Source organism: Eleutherodactylus coqui, chromosome 3, assembly GCF_035609145.1.
Source record: "Eleutherodactylus coqui strain aEleCoq1 chromosome 3, aEleCoq1.hap1, whole genome shotgun sequence".
Taxonomy (NCBI): domain Eukaryota; kingdom Metazoa; phylum Chordata; class Amphibia; order Anura; family Eleutherodactylidae; genus Eleutherodactylus; species Eleutherodactylus coqui.
Window position 1 is genome coordinate 190,573,862 of NC_089839.1, and position 16,716 is coordinate 190,590,577.

General features: G+C 46.8%; 1 protein-coding gene and 1 long non-coding RNA gene across 2 annotated transcripts; both read right to left on the reverse strand.

Moving 5' to 3' along the window:
* Positions 1-4,990: 4,990 nt before the first annotated feature.
* On the reverse strand, positions 4,991-6,448 carry LOC136619898 (uncharacterized). Its single transcript, XR_010791080.1, has 3 exons — positions 6,290-6,448; positions 6,052-6,095; positions 4,991-5,375 (listed from the first exon to the last, which is right to left on the reverse strand). It is a non-coding gene; the product is annotated as an uncharacterized lncRNA (long non-coding RNA).
* Positions 6,449-6,541: 93 nt separating this feature from the next.
* LOC136620219 (protein kinase C theta type-like) lies at positions 6,542-7,760 on the reverse strand. Its single transcript, XM_066594925.1, has 5 exons — positions 7,680-7,760; positions 7,239-7,492; positions 6,993-7,055; positions 6,649-6,844; positions 6,542-6,598 (listed from the first exon to the last, which is right to left on the reverse strand). The coding sequence occupies exons 1-5, from the start codon at positions 7,758-7,760 to the stop codon at positions 6,542-6,544; spliced, it is 651 nt and encodes a 216-aa protein (XP_066451022.1).
* Between the last annotated feature and the right edge of the window lie 8,956 nt (positions 7,761-16,716).

Below are 16,716 nucleotides of genomic sequence, written 5' to 3' on the forward strand. Positions count from 1 at the left end.
TAAGCTCTCACTCCTGACCTGAAGGTTGTGAGCTCAATCCCTGCATGGTTCAGGTAGCCGGCTCAAGGTCAAGTCAGCTTTCCATCATTCTGAGGTCAGTAAAATGAGTACCCAGTTGCTGGAGCGTTAATAAATGAATTACTTGAAAGCACTGCAGAATACGTTGGTGCTATACAAATAGCAAGGTTTATTTTTTTATTTTTAATCGTGTAGTCCCAGAAAATCCCTTGAAGACGTAGAGCTTTAAAGTGGCTGTTTTATGGCTCCATATATTCACATGTTCTGATAGGTGGTAAATAGAAATGGGACATTTGTGTGATACCACAGTTAGATCAGGTGAGCAGCAGTCACTATTCCACCACCCTTTTAAATACAGCAGTGACATGAGGCACTTCTCTTCCGTTTTAGTAGATGTTTTGATAGGTGCCAGTTTTACATCTAAGGGTGCATTTACACTGCAAGGATGATCGCTCAACACATGGCTTTTGAGCGATCATTTTGCATAAACTACTACTTGGTACTAATTGCCTATTAGTACCAAGGAGCAGAGTGTGAGCCGCCAGGAGCTGTAATCAGGGAACAGTCCCCCCGCTGTTTCCTGATTACTTTAACTTTGATCTGCCGGCTAGGCTGACAGCTGAGAACAGCTGATACAATGTTATCAGCTGTAATCAGCACTCCGCAGGCAGAACACAGCGTGTGGTCCTGCTTATTAGCTGTTCTGCTGAACAATGGTTTTCAGGCAGAACCGAAAACCGTCGTTTGGCATAAAACTGAAAGATGGGCACATTTAGACACGATTATTGCTCAAAAGACGACTTTTGAGCACATTTTGAGCGATAATCGTTGTGTCAAAATGGGTCTTAAGATGCCCAGCTATTCGGAAAAATGAGAATATCCTTCTCCCCCGTTGTTTGAGGGTCATGGACGGTGAGGGTGGTGGTGAATTTCTCAAGGGATGGTACTCCACAGGATCTCTCTGTGATAGGACACCCTTCCAAGGACTAGGGTCAGATTGTAATCTCCTTCATCTCTTCATCTCTTTGGTGACTCCACTTATAGCCCAGTTTGAGGCATAGTCCTCAGGCATAAGTGTCTCTCTCGTACTGAAAATTAGGACGCATTGGTTCCCTGCAGTAAAACGGTTAGCAAGGTGAGGTCTCCAGGATTCCCGGGGTGCAGCAGCTGAGCTATTTGCAAACAACTGCAAATAAACAGCAGGTTGGAAATGTCCTTTGGCAGGGGGTCCCCCAGTATAGCTAAGGGTACTAAAGTCCCATTAAGTCTTTACCTCCAATATAGAGTCGTGGCTGCAAGCTCCGATTGCTCAGGACACGTGCTTCGATAACTTGAAATTGCCCGGCAGTATATCAACTCTCATCTGCTTTATGCTATGTCCCTGACCACAAAAATGTGGCAAAACAGCAAGTCGCAGCATCACATAAGAATTTGCGAGTACAAATTTACAGCCATGTTTGATACCCTCAAGAATGGAATGAACCTCAGCCCGGGATTCTTGCATAAGTGGAAAGCATGAAAGGTCTGAAGGAGGTCAAGAGGGATATCCTCTTCCCAATCATAATTTTTTTTTTTTATTTAAAAAGAAAAAAATTTCCCTTTCTTTAAAACTTCATAAAAATTCAAAACTTGACTTGTAATAATGTTGACATCCAATAGGTGGTGCTGCATCTCCTTCTATGTTCAGGTTGAAGGAGAGATAAGACACATCATAAAACTGTCCTGAGCTCAATGGACTGATTTACGATGTATGTCCAAAGGTCCTTTTGCACGGGACGAATGTCAGGCAAACGATGCCCGACACTTGTCCCTGTGTGTTCTCGCTCCCGTGCTCCTGCATGGGAGCTAGCAGAGCTGTCTTGCTCACGGAGTGGCCATCAGGGGGCGGGACAGTGCATGTGATTTCTCTCCTCTTGCTCCCTGCCCCACTCCATTGAGATAAGACAGCGGCCATTCACTACTGAACGGCTGCTTTTAACCCCTTCCCGCTCCAGGACGTACCGTTACGTCCCGGGAACCTGGTACTTCCCGCAAAAGGACGTACCGGTACGTCCTGGAGATAGCACGGGATCACATAAGATCCCGCGCTATCCCGCAGCGGGAGCCGGCTGTCAGTCACAGCCGGCGTCCTGCTCCAACAGCGGGGGGACATCGGAGATGCGCCCGCCGCTGTTAACCCCTTCCCTGCCGCGATCTAAGTAATTCACAGAGGGATCGCGATCCCTGTGTGTCTCCGGCCGGCTCTCGCGATGTCATCGCGAGAGCCCGGCCTGTCACCATGGCAACAGGACGCCAGACACTGGCGTCCTGTATTGCCTGTGCCTATAATCGCTGTACAAGCGATAAGGCATGGCAGAGCAGTAGCTGAGGCTGATATAGGGGACACTATTAATACTGAAGCCACTGTGGGGGTCACTATTACTACTGACGCCACTGTGGGGGTCACTATTACTACCGGGGCCACTGTGGGGGATGGCAGCATACTTCGAGCTGACTTAGGATATATTAACATGTGGCAGAAATGCTACAGAATGTCTGCAGCAGAAATTTCTGTGGCAGATTCCGCAGTATTTCCACATCCAAAAAACAGTCAAAATCTGCACCATTGGTGCGGACTTGGACTAGAAATCAGTAGACTGGTCAGGTGATGCTGGTCAGATGAGGCTACTACAGTTTTCATCGTTGTAAGGCTGCCCACACACGGGTGGGTCGGACCCCGCATGCAGGATTCCCACAGCGGAGTTCGCCCCCGTCCCAGCCGGTGACCCCTGCGTACCTGTCCGGTGTCTTCTGTCTGCTGCGGATGTTCTGGCCAGCACCCTGTCAAGCATGCGCAGTACCCGCCGATGCTCTGCGATGCCGCGGATACCGTGATACTTCAGCAGTGCTCACTGCAGAACTTCCGCAAGACGGTCAGCTTCCATTGACTTCAATGGAAGCCGGTCGAGTGTAGCCCGCACAAAATCGCAGCATGCTGCAATTTCTCACGCACGAGCTGAAAATTGCTATTAGTACTTTATCCGCTTCAATTGCATACAAATGAGCTTCAGGGAGCTGTTGCAGAACTCAGCAGGAGGTCTGAGCTGTATAATTAGCTCCATTGTTCAGCCACAGGCTCCACTTGGAAAATTCAGCTCTATGGACAGCAGACAGTGTGTGGTCCTGCTCATTAGCTGTTCTGCCGAAGGATGGTTCTCAAGCAAAACTGAAAAACGTCGTTCGGCAGAAAACTGAAAGATGGGCACATTTAGACCCCATTTACACTGACAGATGATCACTCAAAAGTCACTCAAATGACAGTTTGCGTGACAGTTTTGAGCGATCATTTTTGCATACTCTATAGTAGCAAACTAGCTACTAAAGAGCTATGCAGGCGGAGCGGGACACAGCCGCTATCACTCAGCAAACAATACAGCTGTTCTGCATAAGCAAACAGCTGTATTGTTCTACGCGATTATAGCTCGCATCCTGCTGTGAACACTCAGGGGAACATGGGCTGTAAGAATCTTAACAGCATGCACCACTGATAAGAGTACATCACTCTTCATGAAAGCTAGAATTAAGCGATGAATGACTCATGCACTAAAACTGCACGATGTCCGTGCAGTTAGACCCAACGATTCTCACTCAAAAGATGGCTTTGAGTGATTTTTGAGCGATAATCATTGCATCTAAATGCGCCTTTAGTGGTGACCCTATGCTTTATGCAATCTTGATGATCAAACTATTCTTCATAGAACTCAAGAACACAGATGATCTAAAGGTTTAAGGCAAGGTAACTACATGGGCCCGCACCCATCACTACGTTTCTTGGATATACCATCCCCAGTGGCTGTCAGGACTAGCCGCTCGGGGGTCGCTCGTGCCCTCACCGCCGGTCCTGTCACGTGGGCGGCTGCCGTGCGGCGCAGGGAAGCCTCGGTCCTCATCACTTCCCTTAGCCGCCAGGCTCCTCCTTGCTGCCGGGTTGCTAGGGACGCTAAGGGTGTTGCCCAGCGCCACGTCCTCTGTACCATGGCAACCCAGCATGCGTCTCCTTCTCTGCCTTTTCCCAGTGCTCAGGGTGTACTCAGCTGCTGTTAGTCTTCCCGCCCCAATCAGCTGCTGGGACGGGAGCTCTGACAGAATTTAAACCTGCTTCTGTCTGCATACCAGTGCCAATGTTAGTTTAGTCTTTCTGCTATACCCGCATACTTTGTGTTTGGACTCCTGACTTTGACTCCCTGTTTTTGGACCTGACGTTGCCTTTGCCTGACCCTCTTGTACCGCGTACCCTCTCGTTGCCGACCTGGATAGTCTGACTCACCTTGCTGTTGTTTGTTCCAGTATCTGTCTGTTCGTTAGTCCCAGTGTTCCCCTTCCTTAGTGAGTGTAGGGACCGTCACCCAGTTGTCACCCTGGGGCTTAGCCCAGGGGGGCAAGTAGGCAGGGACAGGGGTTGCGGGCTTTTTCAGGGACCCCCAGTTTCCTGGATCCCGAGTTCTGACAGTTGCATTGGAAGAACATTACGTAAGGCATTCAATGAAAATTAAGACACAGACACAAAGATTTATGGAGAAAGAACATTTTATTTCTAGTTGTAGGAAGTAGTAGATTTTATTATGGGGAATTTTGAGGCTGAGTTGATCCAGAGGAAGGCGAAAACCCTTTCAGGAAAAAGCCAATTATCCTTGTATAAAGGGGAAAAATTCCTTCCTGACCCCAAATATGGCGATCGGAACAAGTCCCAGGATCAAAGCCGACATCTGACCTATCTGACCTTATAAAATGTATTATTGTTTTCATGAATCTAAATAAATCTCTTACCATTTAATGTTTGTGTGAAATCTAAAGTGTGTTGACCTAAACCTATTTATAGACTGTGTTGATCCAGAGGAAGGCGAAAACCCCCTTGAGGAAAAAGCCAATCATCCTGTTTCAAGGGGGAAAAATTCCTTCCTGATCCCAAATATGGCAATCAGAACAAGTCCCAGGATCAAAGCCGACATCTACACCTATCTCTGTGTGTACTTGTGTCTATGTATGTGTTTGTACCTACACTTATGTCTAACCTTCATGTATGTGGTGTGGGCTACTTACCCCGCCTGTGCCGAGGTCTTACTAGTAACCAGGAGTTCAGGGATAATAGTCACTCGGGCTATTTTTCCTGAACTCGCCAGCTACCAATCAAGCACAGGCCGCTCCTGGGGGTGCAGAAGGTCTTCAGGAGAGGATGATCTCTGATGTTAGCCGGAGGTGGTCAACGTTCAGGTTGCTGATGGTAGCATGCAGGATACAGATGGTGGAGAGAGGATGTCATTGCTAAGCCGAGCTCTTCTACAGCAGCAGTCGCGGGTTCAGGAGACAGTTGGCGCGGGCTGAGCTTACAGGACATAAGAGAGAGAATTGTTAGTTTTACCAGTTGTGGATACAAACAAGAGAACTACTGTAACATGATGACTTGTATCGGGAGCTGATTTGTATCTGATACACAAGAAAAGTTATTTTCTGCAACTGTGTCTTTACTATCAGTTATTAGGACTTTTGTGATTGTGGAAGCCATAATGGAGGCCATATTGCTTGTCAACCAGATATATCAAAATCTAAGAAGGTGATGACACAAAAGGGGAAAATTACAGAATATTTTATGCCAGATTCTGGCATAACAACTCAAAACCCTTGGCGCAAGCCCGGCTTGCACAAATATTTAGCAACCCTTTGTCTGCAGCGCCAACTCACACCACTATTTCAAAAATGGGCATGGCTTGTCAAGAGGAGGCATATTTACATACAATTTCTTCCAGAAACTGGCATAAATTATTTCAGAAATTTATGCCAGATCAGGCCTGGTGCACATGGCTGTGTAGGCGCACAGATAAATGCTGGTGTTAATATATTTTCCCCAAAGACTTTTGCTATTTTAGAGGAAATGTTTTATATATTAAACTTATTACAGTATGTAAGTTCTGCTACAGTGTATGACTATAATGGTCGGTGTCCTGTGTGTATAGGTGTAGAGATATGTATGTGTAGGTGTGTATAGAAGGTACTTACCAGATGGTTGTGGCTTCCTTCACAATCGGATTCTTCTCGTCATCCTAAGAAGCAGAGACATAGTTATTACAGAAGCAATAATAATGTAGCTGAGGAGGGAGAAGACTGCGGACCAGACATGGTGACCTGAAGCAGGGTTATTATATGACCTCCTGTGCTGTCTGACACCAGAGGAACAATGATGATGAACACAGAAGTCTGCCTGAAGAACATTATCCCTAGAGGAGAAAGATCTTACCGGGTCCAGCTTGGGGAAGTGTACGAGAATCCATCCATTGGGTGAAGGGGTGTCTTATCCTCTAGCCACAGCATGTCTCGATTTTCCAGAATTTTCCTGAATGGTTTAAACGGCGGCCGTGCTCTTTTCAGTTCCAGCACCTCCCAATCTATGGTGTCGAAGAAATGGTGACCTCGGATGTTCCTGTAGACACCCAGCCTCTCCTCAGGCTTCTTACGTAGCAGTCTCTCCAGAAGATGCTTCACATCAGCATCAAGCCAAGGTGGAAATTTCGGCTCCTTTCTGGTGATGGCTTTGATGACTTTTCTCCTGATGGAGCCATGATAGAAAGGGGACTCTCCTGCCGCCATCCAGGATACGACAATCCCCAGGCTCCACCAGTCGACTGCTGTGTCATAGTTCTCTTCAAGAAGCACCTCTGGGGCCATGAATTGAAGTGTGCCCGTCACTCCACTGATCTTGTTAGACGAGGTGACGCCGTCTTGGGCCAGCCCCAAGTCTATCAGGCGGATGTGTCCAGATCTGTCCAGCATGATGTTGTCTGGCTTTATGTCACTGCAATGAAAAAAGAGAGATGTTAATCTGCTCAGCGATACAGAGGTCTTAGGCATGTACCGCAGCAAAACCAGTCCTAATTCAGGACTCTGGGAAAATCTGGAACCCATTGCAAGAAAAAAGAGAAATGTGGACAAGTTCTGCTTACCGATGGACGATGCTGCGTTGGTGCAGGAACTGGAGGCCGCATGCTATCTCCGCTGTGTAGAATCTGAGAGAAGAGTGTAGTATCAATGACATGAAATCAGTCCCCTGACACCATGTCACCATCAAAGTGTCCGTCACCACCAGAAGAGAAGAGGCTCTGTTTATGGCAGCCTGTACGCCCTCCACTCTTCTATATCTGTCATGTCACCCTCAGTCCCCACCAACCCCTGATTAGGCATTTACTCACCTCACATGGCTGATGTCCAAGCTGCCGCACATTTTGATCATGGCTCCTAGGCTTCCTCCAAGCAGATACTCTGTGATAAAGTAGACTCGGTCTGCAGACTGCTGTGCGGCATACAGGTGACAGATGAAAGGGCAGTCTTGGGCCTTCAGGAGTATCCGCTGCTCTCTCATTAAGATGTGCTGTTCACTTCTTGCTTTGTTGACGATCTTGATGGCCATGAAGGTGTTTCTTTCAGGGAATGATGCCAGGACCACCTCAAGAAAACAAATAGGAAATAATCACTGACAGCGGCCAAAGGGGAAAATCGTATACATTTATTGCATGAGGGATTTATTAATAGGCTGCTTTCAAATTGTGCAGGATTTGTGATTGCGGGACACACAAATAAGAGCCACAGTCTTATGAATGGAGTCCTATAATAATGATTATCCATTCAGTCACATCCGACCTTCGGTCACTCCATGGATCAATGTTCTCCACTCCTTCTGTCCGTTTTTCTTTGTGTCCAACGTTCGCAGCCATACATCGTTATGGGAAAGACGATTGCATTGACCAGTCTGGTTTTTGTTGCCATGCTAATATCCTTGCTTTTCCAGATCTTTTCTATTTCTTGCATTGCAATCCTGCCAAGTGTAATCCGCCTCTTGATCTAGGGTCTAGATTCCTCGTTGTAATCGATTTTGGATCCATGGAAGATGAAATCTTGGAACGACTCGTCTTCTTCGTTGTTGATGTTTATGCTCACTGTACCGTTGCCTACCGCGGTCATGACTTTCATTTTCTTGCTGTTGAGATACAATCCCATGCGTTTGCTTTCCTTTTGCACTTGTTGGATAAGGTATTCCAGGTCCCTTTCACTTTCCACAAGCAGGGTGGTGTCATCTGCATATCGGAGGTTGTTGACATTTCTGCCACTGATTTTGACTCCAATTTCTGATTCGTCCAAATTGCATCGCCTCATGATCGTTTCTGCGTACAGATTGATAAGGACTGGTGATAGAATGCAGCCTTGTCGTACGCATTTCTCCATTCCGCACCAATCCGTGTTTCCATAAGCGGTCCTGACTGTTGCTTCCTGGTTGTTGTAAAGCGACCTTATAAGTTGTTCATTATGTTCTGGGACAACCATTTGCTTCAGACACTTCCAAAGCTTGTCATGTTCCACACAGTCCAATGCCGTGCTGTAGGCGATGAAACACATGTACACGTCCTTTTGATACTCCCATCATATACATGAGCATTATTTCCTTTTTTCCCCCACACTGCATTTTGATGCGGGTAAAAAAAATGTTTAAAATAAATCGCAGCATGCTCTCTTTGCGTGTTCCTCAGAACGCCTAGCTCATTGTTTTCAATGGGACAGGAAAACACATTGCATGGCGTGCATGTGAGGTTTCCCATTGCCAATCACTACTTTACCTGAAGGGAGGCGTTTTTAAAGGAAAAACGTGGAAATCGTGCATAAGTGAGCATGATATAGGGCCACGTTTCACGTCCTGATATCGCGCTCCGTAGTTTGTAGGTAGCCTAAGGCTAGTTCCACACACAGCAAATCTGAGTCAAGATCCTCATGAAAAGACATGGATTTCAACCCTCATTTGAAGAGATGAAATTCATGCTGAAAATTTACAACATAAGTTGACATGAAGCAGAGTTACACTCCGCGCCGCGGGTCAATTTACACAGCAGAGTTTTTTCCCGTGAGCATAAGGCCTCTTGTACACGGGCTGATTTGCATTGCGAAATCCAAAATGGGATTCCGCCTCCGGATTTTGCAAAAGATCTAGCCCATAGCATGCTATTGCAAAGCACGATTTCCTGCCCACGAGCGGAAATTGATTGCGGGAAAGAAATCACAGTATGCTGCAATTTGCTGCAGGCTATGCACGGCCGGCTTCTATTGAAGTCAAAGGAAGCCATCTGTCCAGTGGCCATTCCGCAAGCATCATTGCGGAATGGCCGCAGGAGCCACGCAATCGCCATAGTGACGGCGCGGTATCCTCTCAACTGCGCATGCTCCGGCCTTCACATTCGCAGCAGAAGAAGCTGTGTCATTGCCATAGCGACGGTGCGGTGTCCCCTATACTGCGCATGTGCCGCCTGTCACATTGGCAGCGGAGTCCAATGAAGAAGGTAACTGGCAGCATAAACAGATGAAGTGAACAGGACTTTATTGCCCCATCACCATGACAGCAACGTCGCTGTCATGGTGATGGGGCAATAAAGTCTTGTTCACTTCATCTGTTTATGCTGCCAGTTACCTTCTTCATTGGATGACTTGCAATTTGGAACTTACCTGGTTTGAGTTCCCTTTCTGGCTTCTGCATCACCCAGCCTGACCCAGAGTGGGATGACATTGGTGCTACTAGTTGGACTATATTGGCAGCGAAGGAGAAGATGTCGGACCGGTAAGCTGGGGTCACTGACCAGTCACCGGGTCGAATTCCACTACGGGAATCCTGCATGTGGGGTCCGACCCACCCGTGTGCAGGAGACCTAGGGCTGGGCTCGCACGACCATATAGGGGTTGCGTATTATGCGGGTTCTGTAATCCTATGTGATACCCTATAGCTCACAGGCAATTAATTACATTGCCTTATACAGTTCTGCTCACATTAGTGCATCGGAATTGCGTAATCCGCAAGCGCAAAATAGAACGTAGCATGTTCTATTCTGCTGCGTATATACGCAAAATAGAGCCCAATGTTCTTCATTGTCACGTATATACCTACAGTCCATATACAATTACATTGTGTAATGGCTGCGGGTATATGGGTCATCGCTAAACGACGGCGTGGGAAATACGAACAAAAACCCAACAAGTGTCCTGCGCATGACCGCCTGCGTGAGTAGTACAATTTCACCGCCATACGCACAGCAGGAGTCCCACAGCGTATTAAAGCTTACTGCTGCGAAAGCCAGGCCTAAAACCGAGCTTCTTCCTAAGACTATGTAAGTTAGTTTTGGTGGTCTAGGTAGGTGATAGCTTGCCTTTAACCCCTTAATGCACCAGGACATAAGGCAGTACTTCACACACCAGGAAGTAACCTTACGCCACGCGGATCCTGCAGGGGGAGCCGGATGTTACCTATAGCCGGGCTCCCACTGCAACACCTGAGATCAATGAGAACATTGTTCTCTTCTTTTAACCCCCCCACATACCACGATCGAATCAGATTGTGGCATGTAAAGGGTTTACAGAAGAAACACTCCCTCTGTAATGTCATCAGACCCTCTTGATATAATCACGGAGGGCCGATGGGTTGCCAGGGAAACAGGACATCAGATACTGATGCCTCGGCTTGCCATTGCCTATGATCGCTATTAAAAGTCTTGCAATGCTTTATCATAGCAGCTATGGGACAAAGACCCTACAGGGATGTAAAAAGTGTAAAAAAGAAACCATAAAAAATGTATAAAAAAAACATGTAAAACAAAAAAAACTATTTTGTGCCCTTTCCCCTATTTGTATTTAAAAAATTACCAGAAAAAAAAAGTAAAATCCCACATATTTGGTATTATCGCATCTGTAACAACCCGTACAATAAATTGAACACATTATTTATCCTGCACAACAAAAAACATAAAATAAAATAAAGAGTAGAAAAACCTAAAATAATAAGAATTTTGGTATCATTATAATTGTACTGACTCGCAGAAAAAAATGTATCATGTTATTTATGCTGCACGATTAGCGCGGTTAAAAAAAAAAACATTGGCAGAATTGATGCGTTTTCTCTCCCAATTACAAAAAAAAAACATTCCTAAAAGTTTTGCAATATAATATATTTACCCACAAATGTCACCAATAAAAACTACAGTTCACTTTACAAAATACAAGCCCTCATACGGCCATGTCAGTGGAACAATAAAAAGTGATGGCTTTTAAAAAGTAGAGATAAAAATCCCCCCAAAATCGTTGTGTTCTTATACCCAAAATAGGCCGTGTCCTTAAGGAGATAAAGCACTTCAGTATCTTTCACCAATATTTTGTGAGGCAAAAGCAACAGCGGAAAGTCCAGAGGAAGTAGAATGGAGAGATTTACATTTTGGCTCAAAAAATACTAATGAAAAATCCCCCCATGTGAAGGAGCCCTCGCTGCGCCCCAACCCGAAAATACAAATTTTCAGAACTTACCTTGCTGAAGCTTCCTCTGCCCAAGATCTGTAGGGCGGTGAAGCGACTGATGTCAAAGCTTTGGTGTGGTGGTACGAGGTCCTGGCTGGTGCCCGGTCTTGGCCCCTCATCCTCAGGCTCATCCTCTCCACTCCTCCTCTTCTTTAATTCCGTGAGTCCGCTCACGCTGTCATCTTCCCTCTTTCTCTTTCCTCCATCTCCTCCATGTCCATTGGACGCCATTATTCACTCTCTGCTCGTCTTCAATCCAACCGCTACCGTCGTCAGTTGAAAGGAAATGGCAGTTGGCCGAGTGAAGGTCAAAGGTCAGGGAACTTGCCAGTACTCTGCTTGCCAGTACCATTCTTGCCAGTACCCTACTCTGCCATATACACAGTGATGTTGGCATGTGCTTGCCATTACCCCGCTCTGCCATATACACAGTGATGTGGGCACCATGAATGATGGTCTATTGCCCAATAAAACAGGGAAATTCATGGCTGGTTCTTCTAGTGCCACATTATTAGTAGTTAGGGCAGGGATGGCACTTCATGCCTGGGATGGCAGCGGTGCCCATAGTTCATCAGAAACGTCTTGAGTTTTAGAAACTTGCAATTGTGTAGAAATTGAAATGAAGCCGGAGGGGGAATAACCCATAAATTGTACTGATGAGAGGAATAATAAAGCCTTGTGAGGGTCACTTTCTGCTGCATTCAATAAGTGTCCATCATCCAGATACATGATGTGTATCTCCATAGGTTACAATGGGCAGCGCCCTCGCCAGCGCAGATCTGGGTGTAGCGGGCGGAGATGCTTCTATGGAGGTCACAGAGGGATTCATCCACAATGGGGGTTTACAGTGGGGTGTGAAATGTTAGAAAGGGGTCATATAGAAATGTTAGGAGGGTCTTATAAACAAGCGGTCGTGGTGAGAATTACTGTTGGGGGCTGTAAATTGGCGCAGTAATGTACATACGGCATTATAAGACTTTATTTAGACTGAGCCAATAAAGACTATTTTATTAGACAAGTTTGCGAGTCCAATCCGAAGTCTGGGAGAAGGAGAGGTTGTGTACAGGATATAGCCAGGTTTAGGGGTTCGACAGACGAGCATCTAACATAATACGCTCACTCCTGCGCAGTGAATGAGTGTTTTTAACGCTCATGTCTGTGCAAAAGCGGAGCGTATTTGCGCAGGCACCACTTGTTCACACAAGCGGGAGAATCACCGAGCCCTGATATAAAAGGCTAATTTGCATAACATGGTGGCGGTGATTGCAGGTATGCGCTATGCTTAGTGCATTTCCATGCCGGCATATGTACATGCTTGCGCACCTCCCATAGACCTCTATGGGTCTCTTTGGTGCCCAAACATGCACAAGATGTGGCCGGTCCTATTGTTTTGCACCTGCTGAAAAAAAACAGGCACAAAAAAAAGTGGTAATGTACTCATTGATAATGAACCCGCGTATCACACTCATTTGTTTAGGCCCATAAGGTGACCAGACATCCTGATTTAGGCAAGACAGTCCCGCTTTAGGACCCTGTGTCCCATTTTACCCAGGGTCCCAAGTGGGACAGCCATCAGTCCCTTTTGGAGATGTGGGATCACCATTAAAGCGATTACCAGCCAGGGTGCCGCTGCTGGATACACACACTGATGGCAGTGTGTGCATCTAAGATCCTCTTCCCCTCCTCCCCTGACCTCCGGGGACAGCTGACAGCGGGAAGCCTATAGGGGAGGTGAGAGAGAGTGCCACATAGTGCGAAATCCGCTGCGGGTACGTGACTAATTTCCAGATTTTGACTTTTTTGGATGCAGAATTTGCTCTCTGTCTTTTTTTATATATAGCCCTGCACTTTTTACATTGATGGACTTTAAGAAAAAAATCATACGCTGTGATAAGCCCCGCCCATGACCACACCCATTTGTCCTGCTTTGACCCTGGGAAAATCTGGTCACCTTACTCTACATCCATGCGATTTATAGCAATGACGCATCGCTACAAAATCGTGCGAGAAAATCGCCCGTGTGGAAGCGGCCTAAAAGGAAGGCTGTGAGCGCTTGAAACATTTTTCACACTTCACTCTTCTGCACATTTTAATAAGGCCGCCTTCACATGAATGCAGGCATGTTCGTGCACATATGAGCATTGCATGTTTGTGGAACGAACTATGCATTTTGTGTGTGCAACGGCTCTTTTACTGTACTTTTTACGCCCACAAGACGTTCATTCAATGCGTCAAAAAATAGAACATGCTGTTTTGTTTCTGTGCGGTAATAAAATGCAGGAAAAATTATAGAATCATAGACTGGTAGAGTTGGAAGGGACCTCCAGGGTCATCGGGTCCAACCCCCTACTCAGTGCAGGATTCACTAAATCATCCCAGACAGGTATTTGTCCAGGCTTTGTTTGAACACTTCCATAAAAGGAGAACTCACCCCCTCCCGTGGTAACCTGTTCCACTCATTGATCCCCCTCACTGTCTAATACCTAATTTGTGTCATCCCCTTTCACTTTTATCCCATTGCTTCTAGTCTTTTCTTGTACAAATGAGAATAGGGCTGATCCCTCTACACTGTGACAGCCCTTCAGATATTTGTAGACCGCTATTAAGTCTCCTCTCAGCCTTGTTTTTGTCAAGCTAAACATTCCCAGATCCTTTACCCGTTTCTCATAGGACATGACTTGCAGACCGCTCACCATCTTAGTAACTCTTCTCTGAACTTGCTCCAGTTTGTCTATGTCTTTTTTAAAGTGGGGTGCCCAGAACTGGACACAGTATTCCAGATGAGGTCTGACTAAGGAATAGTAGAGGGGATAATGACCTCACGTGATCTAGAATCTATGCTTCTCTTAGGGCTCACACCCACTGGCGTTTTTTTCTCCACTGCGCTGAGAGAGTAAAGGAAAAGTCTCGCAGCGCAGTGCGAGAAAAAAAACGGCATCACGCCGGGATATCGCCAGTCTTTTCAATGGGGCCAGCGGGAACAGCGCTAGCCCTATTGAAAAGAGATGGAGAATGCCGCGGACTTCTGCCACAGCTGTGACAGCTGTGGCAGGAGTTTCCTTCATCCCAGGGCAGAAGTCCGCGGCATGCTATCCTATTGCTTTCAATGGGATCGGCACTGCTGCCGGTCCCATTAAGAGCACTGCTTTCTGGCAAGCCCCGCAGTATGATTATCGGGGAAGGGCTTGAAATATAAGCCCTTCCCCGATAATCATCAATAAGAGGTAAAAAAGATATTGCTAAGATATTGCTAGTCATAAATGAATAGCTAAGGGCTATCTGTCATTGGCTGAGCGCTCAGCCAATAGCTAAGCACTAGCTGCTATTGGGTGAGCCCTCAGCACAGCCCTTTCAGGAGGTGGGGATTTTTACATCCCCGCCTGCTGAAAGAGCTTAACAGCAGTGCAAGGGAGCCAGCCGGAGGACGCGTCTGAGCGCCGGAGAGGTGAGTAATTTATTTATTTATTTTTTTTACCACTTATTGATGATTATCGGGGAAGGGCTTATATTTTAAGCCCTTCCCCGATAATCGAACTGTGGGGCTTGCCAGAAAGCAGTGCTTTCAATGGGATCCATTGAAAGCAATGGGATAAATTGCAGCGGACTTCTGCCACGGCTGTGGCAGAGGATTCCTTCATCCCCGCGGTCCCCGCGGGGATGAAGGAAACTCCAGCCGCAGCTGTCACAGCTATCACTACTGTCACAGCTGCGGCAGAAGTCCGCGGCATTCTCCCTATGTTTTCAATGGGGCTAGCACTGCTGCCGCTGGCCCCATTGAAAGCACTAGCGATATGCCGGTTCTATTCCGGCGTCTTTCTTGCGCTGCGAGGCGAGAGTTTTCTCGTGCTCTCGCAGCACAAGAAAGAAAATATCGCCAGTGGGTGTCCACTACAATACATCCCAGAATTGTATTTGCCTTTTTGGCTGCTGCATCACATTGTTGACTCATGTTCAGTCTATGATATATGAGTATAGCCAAGCCTTTTTCACATGTGCTGCTGCTTAGCCCAATTCCTCCCATTTTCTTGCCCAGATACATCAATGGGTTCTATTTTCTGCATATTGCGCGCACATATATGTCGATGTCAATCTAGCCTTGACCCCGTTCACAGAGGTGTATTTACTCAAGAATAAAGCCTTTATTTTTAATGGGTACATTTGAGTGATTTCCCATGTGCAAATTTTTCCTGCGCATTTTGATTACACACGAAAAAAACACAGCATGCTCTATTTTCCACCCAAGGTCCCCATAGAAATAAGGTACTGGTGTATCTTGACGCCACCGGAAGAGGTAGATGGAGACAAGGGATAGTCTTCTTGACAGGGAGGTGACGTCCCCGGGTACTGATTGGCTGCAGGAGCTTCACAGTGTACCCGATGGTGTTTCATGAAGCACCGCAGCCAGCGTGTGCTGCTTGTGTGCCGCTCTTTAATAATGTCCCCTCCGGCCTGCATGTCCCCTCCGGGCTGCTGTTCATGTCCACGCCGCTCCATTGTCCCCTGCATGTCCACGCCACTCCATTGTTCCCTGGCTACGCTTCCTCAGTAAGTGTTGCCGGCGGGACTATGCCATCCGACGATGTCAGGACCCCTCCGCCGGCCACAAAATGGAACTACCAGTACATCACTGCCAACAGTGACAAGCAGGGAGGTCGGCGGGGAACACCAGAAATCCGGTGTCGTGGGGGGACAGCACAGCACACTGTCAGCTGCCAGGGGAGCAGCCCTGTGTCCACGACTGTACATGGTACGAGCACGGAGACATGTTTTAGGGCTCCAAGGACTTTCCCCCTTTTGGTTTTATGGTTAAAATGGGGTTAATTTATGTAAGCTATGTTTTAATAAAATGGCTGCTGTGGCCCAAATTATCCAAAAGTTAAAGGTTGTATGTCGTTGTTTGGGAAGGTGGGGGGAGATTGGTAGAAATGTAACATGGTTAAGGCTACAGCTGGGAAAAACTCCGTTATACCCGGATCATGATAAAATTAATTTTGTTTATAAAATGTAGCATGCCATATAACAAGCTTGATGTTCGTGCTCATTGTTACAGGATCGCTATACCGCGATTTTGTAGCGCTACAAAGCCGCATGTGATGCTACAAAGTTGCGCGACTTTGTAGCATCACCTGCGAGGATTTTAGGGGGGGGGCTTGAAATATAAGCACTACCCTGAAAATAAGCTGTAGCTGAAGAAAAAAAAAAAAGTATGCATCACCTCTCCTGCACTGTCTGCGGGCGCTACCGCAGCTTCTCCCTGGGTCCCGGCACTGATCGTCTTCATCTTCTGGTCGGGGATTAAAAAATTCCCGGCTGCTGGAAGCGCTGGCTGTGATTGGCTGACGCTTAACC